This window comes from Amphiura filiformis, chromosome 15 (assembly GCF_039555335.1).
Source record: "Amphiura filiformis chromosome 15, Afil_fr2py, whole genome shotgun sequence".
Taxonomy (NCBI): Eukaryota; Metazoa; Echinodermata; class Ophiuroidea; order Amphilepidida; family Amphiuridae; genus Amphiura; species Amphiura filiformis.
The window spans coordinates 54,700,742-54,724,591 of record NC_092642.1 but is presented as its reverse complement, the minus strand read 5'-3'; the positions used below and the strand labels follow the sequence as shown (position 1 = coordinate 54,724,591).

The 23,850-nt window shown below is 35.7% G+C and overlaps 1 protein-coding gene across 1 annotated transcript in view; it reads right to left on the bottom strand.

Annotated features, from left to right (window-relative positions):
* LOC140171842 (uncharacterized) overlaps positions 1 to 23,850 on the bottom strand; it is a 327,519-nt gene that overhangs the window by 6,771 nt on the left and 296,898 nt on the right. Inside the window, exons 9-16 of the mRNA XM_072195172.1 lie at positions 22,141 to 22,350; positions 12,230 to 12,424; positions 7,989 to 8,036; positions 6,843 to 7,099; positions 6,386 to 6,533; positions 3,432 to 3,539; positions 2,587 to 2,786; positions 2,102 to 2,224 (exon numbers count right to left, since the gene is read on the bottom strand). Of these exons, the coding sequence (XP_072051273.1) occupies positions 2,102 to 2,224; positions 2,587 to 2,786; positions 3,432 to 3,539; positions 6,386 to 6,533; positions 6,843 to 7,099; positions 7,989 to 8,036; positions 12,230 to 12,424; positions 22,141 to 22,350 (1,289 nt within the window). The remainder of the gene's footprint in view (positions 1 to 2,101; positions 2,225 to 2,586; positions 2,787 to 3,431; positions 3,540 to 6,385; positions 6,534 to 6,842; positions 7,100 to 7,988; positions 8,037 to 12,229; positions 12,425 to 22,140; positions 22,351 to 23,850) is intronic.

The window sequence follows — 23,850 nt, the reverse complement described above, 5'->3', positions numbered from 1 at the left end:
ATCATTTTGACAAACACATTAGGGGGCTGGCATTTTCTTCGGAAGGGGGTCACAAATATGTCGGTGACCGGAGTCAATTTTTTATGACCCCCTATCGCGGGCAAAAATTTTTTTACGACCCCCCCTATCGCGGGTCGAAAAATTTTATGACCCCCCCCTTCCAACTACACAGACTCAAGAAAAATTATTCATTGCCGGAACTAAGGCGCGGAGCGCGTCAAAACTTAAAAGTGAAGAAAGTGTGTGGAGCGCGGTAAAATTTTTATTGTAAGTGTAAAGAAGGCGCCGGAGCGTGTAAAAATTGTGCATAGATTGTACGCACATTTCGACTGCGAAGTTAAAGAATGCGCGCGCAGCGCGCGAAAATTTTAAGTCACCAGCCCTAAATAATTCTATAACCCCCCTATTTTGGGTGTTAAAAAATTATAACCCCCTATTTTTGGTCTGAAAATTCTATGACCCCCCCCAGTATATTTGTGATCCCCCCTTCCGAAGAAAATGCCAGCCCCCTTATCAAGTTTCAAAAAGACCTAATTATCGAAAGTATGAACAATATTCCGGGACACAATCGTATAGAAGTTTTAAACTTAATATTGTTGTATAATGGTGACCACGAGAGACTAAAGCGTTGAATAATAAGGAAAGAAACCTTTATACTTGCATATAATTATCTGACTAGAGAGCAAAATCGTCTAAAATAAATACCACTTACAGGACTCTTCCATGAGCGTATTTGCCCTTGTGGTTTTCACACCCACGAGCAATATTCTCCTAGGCCATAGTTACTAAAAATACATCATAACATGTCCTTGATTACTTCAACTACGTCAATGTATCTTCTTGCACCACTCTTGATATTTCCATTAATAATTGAAACGTAAAGATAGTTTTCTCCTTGTAAGACACTACTCTTTTGAGACAGTCTCTTGAGACAGTTCTCATCAACAAATATACAACACAAAATATTTAGTGCACGGAACAGAAGAGTTCATATAATTTCAAAGAGGACTAAAGACTGCATAGAATTGCTCATTTATAATATGTGTCAAACTGAAGATAACTGAAAACTCAAACTAAAGACTGCAGAAAAAGTAATGCAGCTGTTATAAATACGCCTCTACCTTTTTAATATATAATATTTTAACATAGAAAGACGGAGGAATTATTTACGCGTATTTTGATACTCCATTCGTCCAACTTTGTTCAATTAAAGGGTACTACACCCCTGTGGTAAATTCTTGACTATTTTTGCATTTTCTCAAAAAATAATAACCCACTGGTAACAAAAGTTATGTATATTATTGGGGCAAGGAATCCAATTACCACACTGAAATTTCAGTGACTCAAGATAAGCGGTTCAATATATATGATAGGAAACGAGGTACATCGTAGCGGTACCTTATTTCTGATCATAATTAACGAACCGCTTGTCTTGGGTCACTGAAATTCCAGTGTAGTAATTGGATTTCTTGCCCCTATAATATACATAACTTTTGTTACCACTGTGTTATTAGTTTTTGAGAAAAATGCAAATTTGTCGAGGGGTGTAGTACCCCCTTAACAACACACCAGTGTCTTTAAAAGTTGCAGCTATTGGTATTGATTTGAAGTAGCGCGAAAATACTGCGGGATTACGTGCCACAATGCTTGCATGATATCCATTGATCACAGTTCATTATATGTAAACTGCAATTTTTAAGTTCGTGTATTTTTCTTTAAAAGCAGTACTGTGTTGTCAATATTCAACGACATTTGACAGATTGGCTATCGAAATACGCGTAAATAACCATCATTCTTCCTGTGTTAAAATATTGTAAAAATAATTGTCAGGTCCGATGCTATAGGCGTATTTATAACAGCTGCGTTACTTTTTTTGCTGCAGTATTTAGTCTGAGCTTTCAGTTATCTTCAATCTTCTTCAACCTACTGATTAAACCTGTATGTGTTTGTTTGACACATATTATAAATGAGCAATTCTATATGTTTTTATACATCTTTGATGATGCGTAAACATAATTAAAATCCAAAATGTATGTTTTCTTTTTTAGAAGTAATATTTGGCGCGCTTACTTTAAAAGTTATTAAAATAACCATTACTTACCTTACTCTTTTTCATATATGTATCGCCTTCATAAATGTCACGTGTTAAGCCAAAATCAGATATTTTCATAATAAGACCATCGGCAACAAGGACATTCCTAGCTGCTAAATCTCGATGAACGAGCTGGAAAGATAGTAAATATGAAATAAACATCACATGAGAATTAATGCATTTCTTACCGCGTTTTGATTGGTTAATTATATTAAATTAAATATTTTTGAATGATCTGTTACAATAAACAATTTAAAACAATTTTACGCTTCTTTGTCTTCAGCTCTGCTATCATTCTAATATCCTGCTGATTGGCTTGATAAATCATAATCATATTCTTTTAATCAATCCGCTGGTACTCATGAAATCAGCTGGTAGTGGTTAAATTTCAAATCGCAAATTTTACAGTTGTACACTGTTAAATTGAAGTGCTTCGTCGTGTGGCGTGTACTTTTCAGGCAATTGAAAAGCCATGTGCGTAGTTAGAATCATACCTTCATTGATGCTAGATAATGCATTCCTTTACAGACTTGCCAGGCAAATGCCATTAGATCCCTTGTTCCTATGGATATACTTCTTGGCTCTGGATCAACCCCCATGTAGTCACTGCAAGGTAAGGCTGTCTTCCTGTTCTGGCGTAGAAACATCTTCAGGCATCCGTGTTCACAATATTCAACAATGACAAAAAGTGGTCCTGGACAGTGGATTTTAAATAAGTCGAAAAGCACTTTTTAGTGGCCTGAGCTTTCGTTTCTAGCAGAGTCATTATCAATGGAATCATAAGTGATCATTTTAAATGTATATATATGCTTTTCATAGGATTTTGGCTGCCATTTTGAAAAGCACCCTATACTGTGACCTCATGATACCTTCCTAATAATACTGTGACTTATTTATACTTTGCTGCTAATAATACTAATCCAAAATCTGGTATATTATACCTCATAAGTGACAATTGTATGCTTGGCGGCCATTTTGAAAAGCGCCCTCAAATGTAACTTTCTGGCAGCATCCTATTAATACCTTACATAGTTATACATTGCTGCTATCTATACTAATCCAAATTATGGTCAATTATATCTATTACATGAATCGTATTATTACTTTACATTGGATTCTGGCGGCCGTTTTGAAAAAAAGCGCCCTCACATGAAAGTTATCGGGTTACCGGCTTTGTACCTAAGTAAAACTACTTTTTCATTCTCTTAGTGGTGCTGCCCTCATTTTTAACCAACGTAGTCTACCTATATAGAAATGAGCAGCTTTTGTTTAGTCTCGACAAAGTGTAGTGCAAAATAGGAAGTGTGCCAAAGAGCACATTCCAACTATTAATGTTTACCTTTTTGTGTAGTCGCTCCTAGTAGTCTTACCACATTGGGATGATTGACTTGTTTTAACAGCGACAACTCAGTAATAAGATCTTGAAGTTCTGCATTCGTGGCGTTATCTGAAACGACCAGAGCACATAGTTTTCAAATTAATGCTTGATTATATCAATAAAACTGATAAATTTAGAGTAGACGATGGCCTCTAAAGGTGATAGAATGTTCCCTCTGTATACTCTCAAGTAACCAATTAACCCCATTTATTTGCAAAACGATGAGATTCATGACCCATTTATGGATGATAACATATTTTGGCCCAAAGTTGGTAACTGATACAAGATACAGCTGGCTGCAAAATGTGTCTACACTTTCTTTGTTGATGATGTGCATTAAACAAAATATAATTCAACAATAAAAAATATATTCTAACAACAACAAGTATCTATATTGTCAATCCATTACTCGAGAAATTGTACAACATAATGCACTTGTACTGGGATGTTAAAGCGTATAATACACCCCCTCGGGGCTTGTGCATTTGACGCATCAACATCTCAGAACGCCTGCATTATGTTGTACAAGTTTACTCTTAACAAGTGATTTATTACGCATTTATTAATATCATTTATAAATGGAACACAAACATAAACACAGAAGGTACCGCAGCCATATGTGTACGTTCAATTAGGGAGGGCAGGCAAAATGGTTCACTGAGCTCAACCAAGCTTCGCTGCCTTCAGTAACACATACCAGCGAAGGGGTACCAGGCTTAGTTTTAGAAAAGCCCAAACTCATAAAAGTCTCTAGAAAACTGACATGTTTCGCTGAGTTTACACACACCACTCCGATACGACCACTGACCAAAAATCTATCGAATCTTTTTTACGAGCATGCTTGAATTGACAACCCCTTGACACTTAATTGACTTTCTATTGACCACAGACAATGACCACAAACATGCTGGTTTAATGACCACTTGAGCATTTGATGAGTGGTTCTTTATGCACTTACTGAACACAAAGGAAATTGATTACGGTTGTGTCATCGATCTGTGTTTATAGTCATGCAACTTTGCTGACTTTATATAAAGTTCTCTTGTTAGTATCGAAGGCTCTAATGAAGCTGAACCGTCAGTGAAGGCAGCAAAGCTTGGCTGATTTCAGCAAAGCATTTTGTCTGTTCTCCCGTACCATTATTCAATGACCATGCCTCAACGGTCGGTAGTAGATCGAAAAAATTTGGTTATATTGCCGAAGAAAACATAGTTTTGCAAGTTTATTGTAATAAGGCGTAATTACTTGAAGTAAAATAAATGCGTTGGTCTGTGGAATCTGAAAGGCTTCAATGATTTTTCTAAAAATGTAAATTTACTGCGGTATATCATCAAAAATCTCATATATATGTTATCATATATCATATATTTATTTATCCTAGAAAATTATTAATTACATTTTCTTTCTTGTACTCACTCATACACACAAAAGTGTGGCAGAATCATATCACTTCCAAGCATTTCATCTTTAATCATAGTTTCTTGGTGTTCAATAAATTGTAATTAAGTTATCATATTTATTACAAACGTTACTCGTTTCGGAACGCAAATTCAATGCAATATTTTCATTCAATGCCGGATGCACTCAACAATGCATTTTACTAGTTATACAAATTAATTATTCTCTGACATGTTTTTATCAATTTAATTACAAAAATAAATTTGTTGTTCGTGGAAATTCTCACGTCTACATTCAACTGTTCAATTGTATTACTTGTTTTATATGGTTGAAATGTATTTGTTGCAATCTGATTGTTTGTAAACGGTATTCATGGCCCATGGCCGTAAATTATATTATCATAGCTTGTGTAACTACCACATCACGCTTCCGTGCAGACAAATGCACTAGTTTTTCAAGGCCAAATACTTTTTAATAAAACATTTGTTATTAGTGTTTGCGTTATTATACTTTTTATATCTTGTTCAGGCAATTTGATCAACGTATTTGATTTTCATGTTATTTCTATGTGTTAATTCAGGCGATGAAAATAACGTTACGGTGCCAGCGTGTGCAATATAAAACATATTATACAATACTTTAAAATGTTTTTTTTTTTAAAAAAAAATTGTCAGTTTAAGAATTCAATAACCCTAAAACAACTGAGCCATAATTTGTAACACGAACTACGAAGAGGGGAGTTGTTGTGACTCCCTTAATTTTCAATTATAAACGCCATATACCGTTATATACGATAATATGTACAGCTATGGGTCTCCTCTATCCAATGATGCCAAAATAAGTAGAAACATTCCCCACATAATGTCGCTATGACGTCATAATGTGAGGGCGCCCATGCAAATTTGGTAAATTATGGCCATGTACAAAAGTGATGTACAACATTGATTTTCGGGCAAAAAATTCTACAAAAATTTCACAAGAGCGCAATGGAAATCATTGGGGCCTCACCCCCCCCCACACACACACATGGTCATCTTTGATGGCTACGATTAGCTTAGGTCGTTTGGGCGTAAACGCGTGCGTTTTTTATGACGGATCAAAAAGCTTAGGGGTGGTATAACCCCCCCCCCCCTCGTAGTTCTAGGGTTATATATCTCCTTGAAAACAACTCAGTGACGTAACAAAGAAAGGGGTTGAGTACACCTGGTCCTTCTAGGTACCTTTGATTTGTGTTATCAGATGAAACTTTTAATTTAATTGTATAGTAGTAAACACATGTAAACACATATACGTTAGAATCACCAACACCCGAGACTTGGTGGGACCTGTAAGTTTGTGAGATTGCGATGCATTACGACAACACTTAGCTGTACTACGCATACTCAGTCACATTAATAGCAAATTAGTCACAACATTAATTTTGAATTGATCAAACTAGAATAGGCATACTGTTAGCGTTGAATTAATATATCACAATCTATCAATAGTACAGTGGACCGTGGTGAATATTTACTTACTTTTTAGCATCTTAACGGCGACTATTTGGTACCCTGTGTGTCCTCGTATACTGAGAGCCTGCGCTTTCATTACACGACCAAATTCCCCTTCACCTAGAATGTCCTCAAGTACAAGGTTGGTTCGTGGAAATTCCCATTTTGCATCGTACTGCCATATGAATAAAAAATAATATTTGTTACATGAAGATGTGGAGCAGGAGATAAGAAGGAGAAGATACCGCAAAGAAGAAGGAAAAGACAGTCCGTCCAAGTATGCATGGTATATGATACTGTCCGTACATGTTACTTTACAAGAGTCCGACGGGGTTCGAGCTACTCCCATTGCAGCGAGCAGAATCTTGGTCAACTCTCCAGTTACTATCACACGGAATAGAGCGATTCTATCGTGGCAACTTTGTAACTTGTCCAAGATTCGGATTTTTGCACTCCCATTAACAATCACTTCAAAAAAGCTTACCTCGGATTTAATCCTTTGCAGCATGAAGCCATCATCCACATATTCGGAAGGTACTGTGTTAAGCAATCCGTCAGGTGTTCCAATTAGTCCCGGTTTATACTGCGTACCCGCGACTCGTCCCGAACATGGATATCGTTTGCTCACAAACATAGCTATTATGACCAGCCCAGCGAAAACAAATCCCACTGATGAAAGAACTATGATGCATTTAATGTCACAAGGCTCGGAATTTGAGGTTTGTGGTACGTTAAGTTTCTCTGTCAAATAAAGAATCGTAAGCAAACTACAAATTAACAACACAGCGTGGGTGAACGAGAACGAAAGTCCAAAAGTATAACCATATTATCATAATCGTATTTTGTGGCGAATAGAAGTAAGGTGAAATGAATTTACATTTTGTGATATAACATAAAGTTTCTTGTTTTAATTTAAGTCGTCTTTGTTGTGCGAGTCTTTAAGGGACCAAAGGTCATATAATTCAGCATTGAATCATGCAAGAACATGCAAATAAATAGCATGGTGCAGCGATCAACAAGAGGAGATATAAAGCACCCAATATAGCCAATATTTAAGTGACGTAAAAGCAGATCTCTAACTGATTAATAAACGCAAAAAAGTAAACAAAAGATGAATATGAATGTGAATGAGAAAATGCATTATGAGTGTATTGAAAATACAGCCTGCCCAAAAATAGTTTTATCAAGACAGGCTGACTTGCTTTTAGAGGTGTTACATTTATGCAATTGCTATAATACCATAATATCTTTGAAATGTTTGGAATTCTTGTCAAACTTCCTGTAGTCATTGGTGTAACGTTAGACGACATCAGTTAAACTATTATTGCTATTCAGTTTCAGCATGTACTGCGTCCGATTGAGCCAAAATAAGCATGCATGATAATAGAATTAAAAAACCCTTCAAACTTAGAGTACAGACAGGTTATTTACAAATTTTAAAACACTAAAATACCTCGATGTTTAAAGGAAATAATACTAATAAGAAGCCATGTTAAAAAAAAAAAAAAAAAGAGGGGACCAAATTTGATTTGGGACAGACTGTATATAAAATGAATGAAAACTCAATGTTAAGAGTGATATGCTAATAAAAGGTGCAAATCCAAACGAGTATATTGTTTGCAAATATTACCAGTTATTTCTGTCGTATTAAAATACACTGCAACAGGATGACCTGATACTTTAATTGGAAAGAAAGAAAGAAAGAAAGAAAGAAAAAAAAGAAAGAAAGAAAGAAAAAAAGAAAGAAAGAAAGAAAGAAAGAAAAAAAAAAGAAAGAAAGAAAGAAAGAAAAGAAAGAAAGAAAGAAAGAAAGAAAGAAAGAAAGAAAAAGACAGAAAGAAAGAAAGAAAGAAAGAAAGAAAGAAAGAAAGAAAAAGAAAGAAAGAAAAAAAGAAAGAAAGAAAGAAAGAAAGAAAGAAAGAAAGAAAGAAAGAAAGATAGAAAGAAAGAAAGAAAGAAAGAAAGAAAGAAAGAAAGAAAGAAACAAAGAAAGATAGTTAGAAAGAAAGATAGAAAGATACAAAGAAAGAATAATAAAAGGACGAAAAAAAGAATGAATGCATGAAAGAAAGGAAGAAAGAAACAAGAAAAAAGCAAAGCCAGGAACGAAAAAAGAAAAAGGGAAACATATGTCAATTACATGTCAGTAGTGATTAAAATGCAATTCTGATAAAGGACGTTAAACAAAAGTTAATATAATTATGAGAATTGAGTGGCCCAATATACGAACGGCTTATCCAACATTTGGGTGAAAGGAGAGGGCACTGTTTCAAAATGTAAAGTCCACCGAAGGTCATTATAACACATTTGAAATATCATGAATGTAACTTACTAAAGTTGTAAAATCAACGTTTTAAGAAGTGAAATTGTTATGTATTGTATTGAAACTTTACACACAAAGGTCCATAGTACAGGCGCTAGGGTTTGACATTACATTTTTCTAGATTGGCTATTATAACCAATGTTTTTGGCATCCTTAAACCTGAAAGGATAAAATATTTATTTGGCTCCTTTTTTATTGGCCCCCTGCGGTTCCTACGAGGGGTCTCACCATGTTGTTATATATCTCAAATTGTTCCTCTTATCACAGGGAATTAGAAAGTCAATTGTCACATTTTGCTTAGGTGCTTAGTTCATCAGAAGTTTTAAGGTCGAATAGATCAAATATCAAAACACTTTCATACACAGAGGTCAAAATGTAAAAATGGTCCGTTTTCGTCGAAACTGGTTTCAAATTACTCCCCTTAACAAACAAAAAATCTCAAACATATTCTCCAAAAAAGTGACGTAATTAATCGGAATAACAACCATAGCAATAAGTGCATGCAATTTTGAATATATCGCCCTGCACTACAACGTTCACGCGGTACCTAGGCATTGAATCATGGATGCCAAAGAACAGGGACCGTACAAGTAAGATTAGTATCTTTGAAAAGAATGTTATTGTATTCAATCTATGATTGCAGACAGACACAAGCGATGAATACTTAATTAATAATATCGGTGAAATTTGTATTTTCACCTGTAGAGATTTGATCATGTCTCATCTCCTTTTTAAACCAAATCGAAGGTAATAACTCTTGTAGTGAGGAATCAACATTTAAGCACACATTTCCTCAGGCAAAACTCACTTCCTCATTGACCCATTTGTGTTATACTTCTAGCTATAATGATATCCTTGTGATCTGGTCAACTCATTGACAGACACGAACCTCAGGAGGGAATTCAATTTTTGATCAATTCTCTCCAGGTAATGAAACGTAATGGAGCTAACCCATTCTGAACACGGACTACGAAGAGGGAGGGGTTGTTGTTGTTGTTGCAATTTTTAATTATAACCGTCATATACCGTTATATTTGGTAGTAGTGTAAAGCTATGGGTCTCCTATATCCAGTGATACAAACATGAGTGTAAACATGGCTCAAATAATGTCAATATGACGTCATAATGTGAGCGCGCAAATTTGGGAAATTCTGGCTATGTACAAAAGTATAGGCAACATTGATTGTCGGCTAAAAACTCTACGAACATGCAATTTTCACCAAATTTTCCATAGCTCAATATCACCAGCGCTTGGAATAGTTTTACAAGATCGAATCGAAAATCACGGAGTTTACTGTAGAAACAAATGGTAGGCCTCACCCATCCTGATGGCCGGTCCTACCTCCGGGTAAAAATATTTTATCACTAATATCAGCGCAAAGGATGGATCTACGATTAGCTTGGTTTGTTTTTAGTGTAAACACGCATGCTTATTTTAAACAATGATAAAATATCCTAGAGGGGCGGGGTACAACCAAACTTCATAGTTCTAGGGTTAATACAACCAAAGTCCACTTGAAATATGTACATGCATATACTTTGATCCATCCGATTCCGAGGTTACACATTTCCCAAAAAAATCCTATTTCGATTGTCGAGTGGAGCAATTTAAGACGCGATTGAATCGGTGCATTTTGAAAAATTGGCTTCCATGCAAATTTACTCTATAACTAAGCACCTTAGTGCAATATAATGATTGACCTTTTTGTTCCTTGCAATGAGAGGGACATTTTGAGTTATATTACAACACGACAAAACAAATTTTTAGATTTGGCCCCATTATGACCTTTAAACCCTCGTAGGAAGCATAATGATGCTATAAATCATTGGTTCCACTAATGTAGCAAACAAAATGCTAACTCAAATATCACCACATAGCGCCCTGTAAGTTTTATCGAAAAAACAAACAAACGTGGAACAGGCCGTTTTTATATTGAGCCACTCAATTATGAGCCTGTTGCAAACTCTGTGATTACTTTTATCCTATTGAATTAAATGATGATGATATTTACATACAGTCAACTTAAATTGAAGATAAGTATAGCTTGACCTAGAACGAATTGCAAAGGCAACCCCCGGGAGAAAACCATTTTGCTTAATGCTCTAGTTACAAGGATAAACAAGGTATAGTTTGCCCAATATTAGGTCATTTTTGAGACATTGTTTCAGAATTGTCTGATTCTTTAAAAAAAAATATTATTGTATAAAAGGTCACGGTTGTTTGATAAGTTCATTTATTATTTTTTTCTAACAAAACATTATATAATGTTTAATTCTAGACCTGGACAATACCAACAGCTATCAAACTAATATACACATATATTTTTAGCTATTGTTAACAAAGATTTTTGTTTATATATATACCAAATTATTCATCTTTTTCTGCTTTTTTGTGGTATTTTTTGTTCTAGAAACTGTACATTTGTGTGACAATTGAGGGCGCTCTTATATATTTTATATTCTAATTAGCCAAATAATAAAAATTATTCCTTACACTTCATGATAAAAATATTTTGAAATTTTCCTTGCCATTTATTAGTCTTTTTCTGATGGTCTAATGCCATTATACAAGTGTCTACCCCTTGTAAAGATCAAAACAAGATTTAAAATAAATAGCGCCGTCATTGTTCAACTTTTCTTTAAAATGACTAAGTTTTACGTGCCATCAAACAACCGTGCGGTAAAGAGCACGAACCTGTGCTCACATGCCAGAGTGCATATCTCGCCACCAGACTCCTCCATGAAAGGTTGTTGAGAGGGGATCACTTCTAAACCTCTCTCACAGCGAGTTTGTTACTTTACCGGAATTAACACTACAACTACTGAACCATATTATTTAACACGGACTGCGAAAACTTCTCCTAATTTTCAATTATAAACGCCAATTATGTCTCCTCTATCCAGTGTACCAAAATAAGTACATTCCCCACGTAATGTCGTTATGACGCCATAATGTGAGCGCCCACGCAAATTTGGGAAATTCTGGCTATGTACAAAAAGTATAGGCAAAATTGATTTTCGGCTTAAAATTCTACGAACATGCGATTTTCACCGAAGTTTCTCCTAAATATAAAATGAAACGACTATTTCAACTAACAGGTAAAAAGTCAGTAGCTTATTTTCATGGAATAATTCACCCTATGCACACAGACGTATACGGTATACACCGTATGCATAGCTTTTGTGAGATTTTTGACCGAAATTACGCTGACATTGGTATGACTAATAATCCTTCACGATGTTTGGCCTCTCAACATAACTACGAAATCACTGACTCGCTAAATAGTTGGCGATTCATCGTTTTTAGAACAGATAGTTAACTGTGAGTGTGTGTGTTCTTAAAAGCAACAATCAATTGTGTGCTTAAATGAAGCTATTTTCTTTGTGTTCGCACTCAAATATTGAGATAATTAAAGCGTATACCCATGAGGAATGGTAAGGGTTCTAATTGGAGATCTCAAGGCTTGATATAAGGGGCGCCATGTGCATACATTGTCTCCTATAAGATCAACGTGCTGTAGTTTCTTAGCTAAATTCTATAAACTTACGAATTTCCTCCATCTTAGCCGGAAATGCTGTAGATGTAAAAGCTGTAGTCAATATTTTCTCCAGCAGATGTATGCACGTACACCTGTATTCCAAAACACGAGAAACTGTATTCGTATATTCGTCACATTTGCATACACCGAAGCCTTTTTTTATCCCCACGCCTTCCATTTTAATTTGAGAACCAGTCACTGTATCTGTCAAGATAATAATATTGCTACATTATGTTGGTGATGATCTCTATGATATAATCGAGTATAATGCATAATATATTCAGTATACATTGTAAATTAAAAATAGTATCAGTACTTTATCAGCGTCGCTTATTCATTATGGCATTCGGATGCTAAACACGGAAAGATAAACAATTTATACTTTCTATTATTATTTGATCGGCGGGCCTTACAACATCGCGGATTAATATCTATATATTTAATGTCGAGAATTGTCTCGTGATATCTCACAGAAGCATCACAAATTATTCATTCAAGGCCCATACGTTGTCTATTTCCTTTTACACGCACTATAGAGACCAGATAGGTCAACTATAAGTTATTACGCTTAAAGTGGGTCTCCTAGTGGTAAAAACCATAACAATTTGCTGATCAAATACTGAGTATATTTGATCAAAAGATTTTCCGATCATTAAAATTATCGAAAAATCTCCCTTGTCCCTTTGAGTCATGATTAAATGATTAACAGATTGTAGCAATATGTCGTGAGAACTGTTGATGGAATTTTTAATACATTTATTAGCTCAAAAAGCGCTTCAAATTTATTTAATTATGATTTGTTGATTTTATTTGTTAACTAAAATTAGAAACATAGCATTAAACGTAGAAAGTTAAAAACAAGACAGGACCCAGCAAACACAAAACGTTTTCGACATCATTCGCAAAAGGTTATAAAAGGTTGTCAAAAATGTTTAAATGACGGGTTATATAAAGGGTATATTAAGGGTATAAAACGTTTTCATAACATTTAAAAACATTTATTGATAATCTACTGCCCAACAAACACAAAATGTTTTACAGAAAACGTTTAAGTGTCGGGTTATATAAAGGGTATAAAAACGTTTTAATAACATTCCAAAAACATTTTTGAAAACTTGATACAAAACATTCTAAACAGAATGTTATTTTGGGGTTGAAAAAATATTCTGCGAAAAATGTTTACCCAAAATATTTGCAATAACGTTTTAAAAACGTTTTCATGACCTTTATATAACCCGACATTTAAATGTTATTAAAACGTTTTGAATAAAACATTTTAAGAACATTTCTGTGTTTGCTGAGTGCAAATATTTTAACATAATGTTATTTAAGTTGTGATGTGCCCTGAGTAATTTGATTTAATTTAATTATTTAACTTTGTTTACAAGCTGAAAGTATTTCATGAGATGGGAAACCCCTTGTACGTGCAAGATAATGGTGTGGAAAGTCGTTTTGGAATTCCCCCAAATTATTGTAAACAAAGTCAGAGCTATGTTTGGAACTTGGAAAGCCCTAGTTCATTATTGCACCATCAGGAAAACCCCAGGAAGTGATGTAATGTGAAAGGTGAATGTGTATAATTAATATTGGGAAATCCCAAGATTGCAGCAATGTTGTGAAAATGTGATTGAAGTAATGGTTTATTAATAGATGATGGGATTTTTTGCATGAGTACTGATATAAAAAGCTGGAGGTTTTTGTTGGGACTTGACAGAATGTCATGTGAGATTGAAAACTCCACATGTGTGTGATGGTCTTCGTGCTTCAAAAAAGAAGTACATTTTAACCAGTTTATATAGCCAATAATTGAGCTAATTTTAATACAGCAACGAAGAAGACAGCGAGCACACAAAAGTGCTCTTCCTCATCAAAGGATTAAAAGTTCTTCTGTCAAATTGCTGGAGTTTGCTGAGTTTGTGAAGGCCACGCATCTGTCAAGAAACAGTGGAGCTGTGTTAAAGAAACCGGTTCCCTGGAAAAAGAGTGATTGGTGAAAGAAACACCATTTTTGGAGAAAGCAGCGCAAGGAGATATATTTGAGGAGAAAGCAGCGCAAGGAGATATATTTGTGGAGATAACAGCGCAAAGGAGATTGGAGAAAGCATCATCATTTTCGTATGAGGATTTTATACGCAAGGATTTATAAGCGCAAGTGTACACTGGACTTCGCAGGACAAGCGAATAAGGATATATTACATCAGTCGTCCAGAACATTGCAAGAACTCTAGGATCACCAACAAGAAGACAGCTGGTTAAGTAGTCATAGAGTAAAACTGTCATTGTGTGATTTTATTGTATATGCGATATTGTTATTATATACGTACCAATCATACTCTATTTTCAATTAAAGGCTTAGATTTTGTTAGCTTAAATAAACAGTGTATTTGTGTTGTGCATTCGTGTGAGTTCGGGTAAAAGGTGATTTTGGCCTTGAGTCAAGTACGACTCGTAACAAAAATTGGGGGCTCGCGTCCGGGATAATACACTGTAAAAAAAGTTAACATTCATTTACTGAGTCTTGAAAGTGAAAGTACAGTATGACAGAGTTCAAAGCAGAAGAGTTTCTTGAAACTATAGATTGGGAGAAATTTGATAAGTTGAAGAAGCCTGATTTATTAGCACTTGCCAAACATTATGACTTAAAAGTAAAGCAAACTACAAGAAGACAAGTAATCAAAAATGTCTTGATTGAGGTTTTGGTTGATGAAGAGTATTTTGAGGATTCCATTTTGGGCAAGAGAAAAGAGGTCGAAACTGAAATCGGTGGGGACTCTGCAGTTAAATTGAAAGAGTTGGAAATTCAATTAGAACTGAGGAAAATAAAAAAAAAAAAAAAAGAAAAACTGGAAATGATCAAGTTAGAGAATGAAAATAAAGAAAAACAAGAAAGGCTAGATATGGAAAAACAGAAAATGTTTATTGAAGAAAAGGAAAAGGTGGCAAAATTGGAACTTGAGAAACAGAAAATGGCAATGGAAGACAAAGCGCGCCATGAAAAGATGGCGCTGGAAGCACATTTGAAAGAAAAAGAAATTGAGTTTGAACAAGAGAAGTTGGCTAAGCTAGGTGACAAATACTCATCAAGTTTCTCCTCAAAGTCAAAGTCAGGCTTTGATGTTACAAAGTATGTAAAGCTTGTGCCTAAATTCAAAGAGAAAGAAGTTGACGAGTACTTTCAACATTTTGAAAAGGTAGCTACAAATTTGAAATGGCCTCCAGAGCATTGGACCCTACTGTTACAAAGTAGTTTTGTGGGGAAGGCCAGGAAACTTACTCAGCTCTACCAATAGAGAAGTGTAATGATTATGAAGAAGTTAAACAGGCAGTCCTTAAGGCCTATGAACTGGTGCCTGAAGCATACAGACAAAAGTTCAGAGATTCAAGAAAGCAAGCAGATCAAACGCATGTAGAATTTGCTAGAGTAAAAGAACAAATGTTTGACAGGTGGCTTGGTTCAAAAGAAGTCAAAGATGATTTCGGCCAACTTAAGCAATTGGTTCTTATAGAAGAGTTCAAGAAATGTGTCCACGTTGACATTAAAACCCATTTGGATGAAAGCGCTAGCAAAATTAAGACGCTAAGTGAGGCGGCGACAATGGCGGACGACTATGGCTTAACTCACAAATTGAATGGGAGTAGATTTGGTCATAACAGAAGTTATTCAAACAGGTTCAGCCATAATCAACCTAGAACAAATCAGGGTGGTACACAAGAAGTGAAACCTCAGTCTAATTCACAGCATAGTGCTGGTGGTAGAGGACCCCAGGAGTTCAGGTAACAGAGCAAAATTTGGGACTGAATTTAAAGCCAAAGTAACTTGTACTCATTGTAAGAGACCAGGGCATACGATGACCCAGTGTTATTTCTTAAAAGGCAGACAAGACGCACAAAAACAGCAGCAAACTGCTAGTAATACTGTGGGATGTGCAGTGTCACTTGTGTCAAAGAAACAAGTCAGTCAAATCAAGAAACAAGAATTCCCACAAAAGGGAAGTGAGACAGACAAGGTGTGTGAAGAATTTGAACCATTTGTGTTAGAGGGAGTAGTATCACTTGGTGAGAATGGTAGTCCAAAGCCCATTAAGATTGTGCGAGATACGTGTTGTGCACGGTCTATGATTCTGGAAGGAACTTTGCCCTTTAATGAGGATAGTTCAGCAGGTAATGCTTTGATCCAGGGTATTGGGATGGAAATAATTAGTGTACCTCTCCACAAAATTAACTTGAAATCTGACTTAGTTTCTGGTCCTGTAACCATAGGAGTTAGACATGAATTACCAGTCAAAGGAGTGTCTATGTTGCTAGGAAATGACTTGGCAGGGGGGAAGGTTTTTCCTGACCCAATAGTCACAGAATAAGCCCTGTATACAGGATGATAATAGTGAGGAAGAGGAGATATTTCCTGCATGTGCAGTGACACGGGCAATGAGTAAAAGAGCCTCATTAGAAACAATTGAGGACAACCAAATTGATGACTTAGGCTACAATTTGGAAGACACATTTGTGTCAAAGTTGAATGAGAAAGAAGATAAACTTCCTTCTCCTGGGGATAAAAATACCCCTAAAGATGACACAGCCTCTGAGCATGAACAAATTGGGGAAACCATGAAAGACCCATTAAGTCATGACAAGCTGATTCTGGAGCAACAAAATGACCTAGAACTCAAAGAGATCAATCAAAGAGCATTGACCCTAGAAGAAGCAGAACAAAATTCTGTCTGTTTTTACAAACAAGATGGTGTGCTAATGAGAAAATGGCGGCCCCTTGATGTACCTGCCGATGAAGAGTGGAAGGTAGTGCACCAAATTGTGGTACCAAAAGTATACCACACTGAAGTAATTAACATAGCACATGATAGTCCCATGGCAGGGCATTTGGGTGTTAAGAAAACTCATGAAAGAATTCTGAGACATTTCTGGTGGCCCACTCTCAGAAAAGATGTTTCTGAATATTGCAAAACATGTCACATATGCCAAGTAGTAGGGAAGCCAAATCAGAAAATACCTCCTGCTCCATTAAAGCCAATTCCAGCCTTTGATGAACCATTTAGTAGGGTTATTATTGATTGTGTAGGCCCCCTACCAAAGACTAAGTCAGGTAATCAATACCTTCTGACAATTATGTGCGCATCAACACGCTTTCCTGAAGCCATACCCTTGAGAAATATTAAAGCAGTGACAATAGTGAAAGCTTTAACCAAGTTCTTCACATTTGTGGGGCTCCCCAAGTCCATACAGTCAGACCAAGGATCAAACTTTACTTCTGGAGTATTTCAGCAGGTCATGTATCAATTAGGTATAGAACAGTATACCTCAAGTGCTTACCATCCAGAATCACAAGGTGCACTAGAAAGGTTCCACCAAACATTGAAAAACATGATCAGGACATACTGTTTGGAATTTCAGAGGGACTGGGATGAGGGAGTACACTTGTTGTTGTTTGCTGCTAGGGAAGCTGTTCAGGAAACTTTAGGATTTAGTCCTTTTGAGTTAGTGTTTGGACACACAGTGCGCGGGCCCTTAAAGTTGTTGAAAGAAAAGTGGCTCAATGAGAAATCAGATATCAATTTATTGGATTATGTCTCCAATTTTAAGCATAGGCTTAACAGAGCAACTGATATCGCCAAGGAAAACTTGAAACAGGGTCAGGCCAAAATGAAACAATGGTATGATAAGCATGCCAAAGAAAGAGTGTTCAAACCAGGTGACAAAGTTCTAGTACTGTTTCCAATTCCAGGACACCCATTACAAGCCAGATATCATGGCCCATGTGAAGTAGAGTCAAAAGTGGGTGAAGTAGATTATATTATCAAGACTCCTGGTAGACGCAAGAGCAGGCAGTTATGCCACATAAATATGCTCAAAGAGTATGTTGAAAGAAGTGGCAGTGGCATTCCAAAACCTGTGTGTACAGTAAAACATGCTGATAATGTAGACAAACATGCCGATGTAGACAAAATCGCCAATGTAGACAAGAGTAAAGATGACAATTCTGATGTCACATTTGACCAGGATAAAGAGCTGGAGCACAAAGAGTATAATGTAAAATTGAACAATTCTGATGTGCTCACTAATTTGGACTCAAAGTTAGGTCATCTTTCTCAAGATCAACAAAGTCAAATTGCAAATTTGATTCACAAATTTGACAATATATTTCCTGATACGCCAAGTAGAACAAATGCTGCATTTCATGATGTAGATGTTGGTGATACAAAACCAATCAAGCAGCATCCTTACAGAGTCAATCCATTGAAAATGGAACATCTCAAAAATGAGATTAATTATATGCTAGACAATGATATCATAGAACCAAGTAGTAGTGAGTGGAGTTCACCATGTATTCTTGTTCCCAAGCCTGATGGTTCATACCGATTGGTCGCAGACATGAGAGCTGCAAATGTACATTCAAAGACAGACTCGTACCCAATTCCAAGAATTGATGATTGCATAGACAAAATTGGGAATGCAAAATTTGTTAGCAAATTTGATCTATTGAAAGGGTACTGGCAGGTTCCACTCACAGACCGTGCCAAAGAGATTTCTGCTTTTTGTACACCATTTGGTCTTTACCAATACAAAGTTATGCCATTCGGGTTGAAAAACGCCCCAGCAACATTTCAGAGAATGGTGAACCAAATTGTGGCAGACATAGAGGGATGTGAAGCGTATGTAGATGATTTGATTGTTTACAGTCAAACTTGGGAACAACACATGGAACAACTCCATCAATTGTTTAAGAAGCTGTCAGAAGTACAATTGACAGTCAACCTGGTAAAAGTGAGTTTTGCCATGCCACAGTCACATACTTGGGATATGTTGTAGGTCAAGGTCAGGTGAAACCTATCAAAGCCAAAGTTGAAGCAATTGAGCAATACCCCACACCTGTAAACAAGAAGGCACTCATGAGATTTCTAGGAATGGTTGGCTATTATAGAAAGTTCTGTCCAAACTTTTCAGAGATAGCAAGTCCTTTGACTGATTTGTTGAAGAAAGATGCAAAATTCATTTGGTCAGAACAAGTGTGAAAATGCTTTTCACAAAGTCAAATCAATACTCATGAGTTCACCAGTGCTTACTGCACCTGATTTTCAGAAGCAGTTCAAGATGACTGTGGATGCCAGTGACATAGGCTGTGGAGGTGTTGTGATGCAAGAGGGTGAAGATCAAATAGATCACCCCATTTGTTACTTTTCAAGGAAATTCAACAAGCACCAGAGAAATTACTCCACAATTGAGAAGGAGTGTTTAGCATTGCTATTAGCATTGCTACATTTTGATGTGTATTTGGGTACCACAGTATACCCTGTGCTTGTTTTCACAGATCACAATCCCCTCACCTTCATCAACAGGATGAAGAACAAAAACCAAAGACTGGTGAGGTGGAGTTTGACCTTGCAAGAGTACAATCTGGACATCAAACATATTAAGGGAAAAGACAATGTAATGGCTGATGCCCTGTCCAGAATTGCATAAAACCTGACAAACAAAATTTCCTTTAAAAGGGAAGTTGTGTGTGACAAGTAGTCACTGTGTATGATGAGTTAAATACTCAAAGTTGATAAAATGTTGAAGTTGATGTAAAAGAAGAAAACATTTAAGAAAGTTTTCATTACATTCGAACTTTCTTCTTTTAAGGGGAGGTGTGATGTGCCCTGAGTAATTTGATTTAATTTAATTATTTAACTTTGTTTACAAGCTGAAAGTATTTCATGAGATGGGAAACCCCTTGTACGTGCAAGATAATGGTGTGGAAAGTCGTTTTGGAATTCCCCAAATTATTGTAAACAAAGTCAGAGCTATGTTTGGAACTTGGAAAGCCCTAGTTCATTATTGCACCATCAGGAAAACCCCCCAGGAAGTGATGTAATGTGAAAGGTGAATGTGTATAATTAATATTGGGAAATCCCAAGATTGCAGCAATGTTGTGAAAATGTGATTGAAGTAATGGTTTATTAATAGATGATGGGATTTTTTGCATGAGTACTGATATAAAAAGCTGGAGGCTTTTGTTGGGACTTGACAGAATGTCATGTGAGATTGAAAACTCCACATGTGTGTGATGGTCTTCGTGCTACAAAAAAGAAGTACATTTTAACCAGTTTATATAGCCAATAATTGAGCTAATTTTAATACAGCAACGAAGAAGACAGCGAGCACACAAAAGTGCTCTTCCTCATCAAAGGATTAAAAGTTCTTCTGTCAAATTGCTGGAGTTTGCTGAGTTTGTGAAGGCCACGCATCTGTCAAGAAACAGTGGAGCTGTGTTAAAGAAACCAAAAAAAAAAAAAAAGAGTGATTGGTGAAAGAAACACCATTTTGGAGAAAGCAGCGCAAGGAGATATATTTGAGGAGAAAGCAGCGCAAGGAGATATATTTGTGGAGATAACAGCGCAAAGGAGATTGGAGAAAGCATCATCATTTTCGTATGAGGATTTTATACGCAAGGATTTATAAGCGCAAGTGTACACTGGACTTCGCAGGACAAGCGAATAAGGATATATTACATCAGTCGTCCAGAACATTGCAAGAACTCTAGGATCACCAACAAGAAGACAGCTGGTTAAGTAGTCATAGAGTAAAACTGTCATTGTGTGATTTTATTGTATATGCGATATTGTTATTATATACGTACCAATCATACTCTATTTTCAATTAAAGGCTTAGATTTTGTTAGCTTAAATAAACAGTGTATTTGTGTTGTGCATTCGTGTGAGTTCGGGTAAAAGGTGATTTTGGCCTTGAGTCAAGTACGACTCGTAACAAAAATGTTGACAAAATATTTGGCAAAAAACGTTTGCGAAAATAATTTAAAATAACATTTTTAAAAACATTAAAAAAATATTGTTGTAGTGTGTTTTCATATAAAACGTTTTAAAACGATTTCATGACTTTATATAACCCGACATTTAAATGTTATTAAAACGTTTTTACCTAAACCAAAAGCCAAAATATAACTTATTTATAACGTTTTTAAAACGTTTTTGTGTTTGCTGGGGAGTTGTATAAGTTTCAGAAATAGATTAATATACTGGTTCTATTTTGGAAATATGTGCTTATTTAAGCATCTAGCGGCAAGTTGGCGTCAAAGTTGGCAACCAAATTATTTTGTTCAATTCGGGTATATACATGCTGATATATGCTGAATTCAAATATTTATATAAAATGACCCCCACCCTCTACATGTTCATATAGGGGGCAACATTTAAAATGCTCCGAATTCACTTACAAACATGTCAAATTATTCGTCTGGATCGAAGGATCACAAACAAATTTGCGCGTAGGACATATAGGCCTAATTACCAAGTTAAGATGCTTAGCATGTCCAAGGTCAATACAGGGATAGATGATAAACAAATACAAATTCCATTGAATCTTATGAAATCCTACATATTTTGGACTCTTTGTTGCATAACATGCTAACTAGACATTACAGATAGTGCAAACTATTCTTTTTTTCTGAAACCCCTTAACTAGGCAAACAATATGCCACAACTTTTACGAAAACTTGATCAACTTTGACTTTCGACCCATACACAATAAGCAAATCGACATGTGACCTTTCGTGGCCCATAACTTCTTAACGATAGGTTGTACACGCTACATTACATTTCTGGGATCCCTGGGGCCAGACGCGCGCATAATTTGACATGCTTGAAAGGGCTATTGGAATACAATAAATGTTTGCTTCCTATGCGATCGTATTGGATCATTTGGCGGTCTTTTTGTGGGTCACGGTCTCAAAATATTGCGTGGCAGACAACAGATTCGAGTTCAGCATACCCAAATTAACAAAAATAAGCTAGTTACCAACTTTTACGCAAACTTACCGCTAGGATCGTGAGTTTTCCAAAATAGATCCAGTTTATAAACAGTAATACAAGCTCATGGGATGAGCAAAATCATGAAAATATTGAGCCTACTTGTGCAGTCTTGTGGACATATGCTGGGATTGTTTTTCTCGACTTCGTCACACGTTCCATCAGGGCAAGTATTGAAATCAGGTGAACATGTTCCATATAAATCTCCCTTTCTTGTTCTAGTTTCATGCCGCCATTTACACCATCCATTTGACGAACCAATTCCACAAAAACTTGTGCATGTATTTTCTGTTTGAAACTTTGAACAGAATTCTGCAAAGTAAATATGAAACAGAACAATTGATTTGAATGTGCGACATAATAACTTTACCATCAGCTGTTTGCTTTTTCACCTAAGTTCTTCATGTGTCTTGGTTTTTTTAAACTTAACTTGTTGTTGTGCAGGAACCTTTTCCTATATATGATTTCATCTTTAAATTGTAAATTTGAGCACCTGTTTCTAGACTTCCAATGTTCAAGTTATCGTTCAACAACAAAACGCCTTATACGAGTATGTTTAGTTTGAATTCAAATTAATTTAAACCAATGCATATTCATATACTGTAAAATATTGGGAGCCCCCCCCACACACACACCACCACCACCATAAAATTTCCAAATATTAAGTTTTAACATGGCCTTTAATTTCCCATGGGAAGTTTTAATTCTCAAGGTTAAATGTAAATTTATTTATCGCGACGAATATATAATAATAATAATAATTCAGAATCACGTGTAATTTTGTATTTAATCACTTACAATGTTTACTTCCTGACTGGTTAAGGGGGTACAACACCCATTGCATTTTTTTTTGCATTTTTTTTTTTGCATTTTGTGAAGAAATGAGAAAAAATGGACAAAGTGGTATGCAAAATGAAGTGTCAAATCTTCTCGTTCTATTGGTAGCATCGGTATCAATGTAGCTTATATGCTTCTAAAGGTAGAAGCCAAAACGTGGAACATCACTGATGTTTTAAATTCACTTCATTTTGAAAAGCTTACTATCAACGGATTTCGTCAAAATTTTGATAACACATTAGGGAAATAATGTTGATATGTAAAATGGGAATAAGTGGTTCCTGATTTCTTTTATGACTTCATGAACTTCAAAAAACGAACTGGTTAAAATGCCTCTATTTTCAATGTTGAGCTATGTTTTGTATTTTTAACTTGCGAACTTATTTATGCCATTGGTAACAGGTTACCACAACCAAACTGCATGCAGAATGTTGAGAAAGATTTTATTTCTTGTCACCTATACCAACATATTAGGTAGTTTTCCGTAAGCTTCACTTTTGTGATTTTGGTAACTATTTTATATTTATTTGTCCAATCCATCTAAATTATACTCACCATTTACATCCCAAGGTATTTAAGTATATCCACCTCACACATTTCCATTATATATCCAGAAACAGACAAAATATCAAAATTGATGCCTCATTATGATATCACAGACTATCACATGTATTCAAAATGGATGCCTAAATTTGACCTGAACCAAGTGACCTATAACCTGACCTATGATGACCTGATAGTCTTTTTAAATCTCTTTTCCTAACAACACATTATAGAAGATACATACATTTGTAGTATTAAATTGGCTATGCATCCACATGTGGAAGAACTTATGTATTTTATTCAGTGTTATTTAGCATGCATCATTGAGTACATTTCTATAGATAGTATAACAAATGATTAAATGTTTTCTATTCATATACTCCACTTGAACATGTTGAATAGAATAAATTATGGTTTGTTATGAAACACACA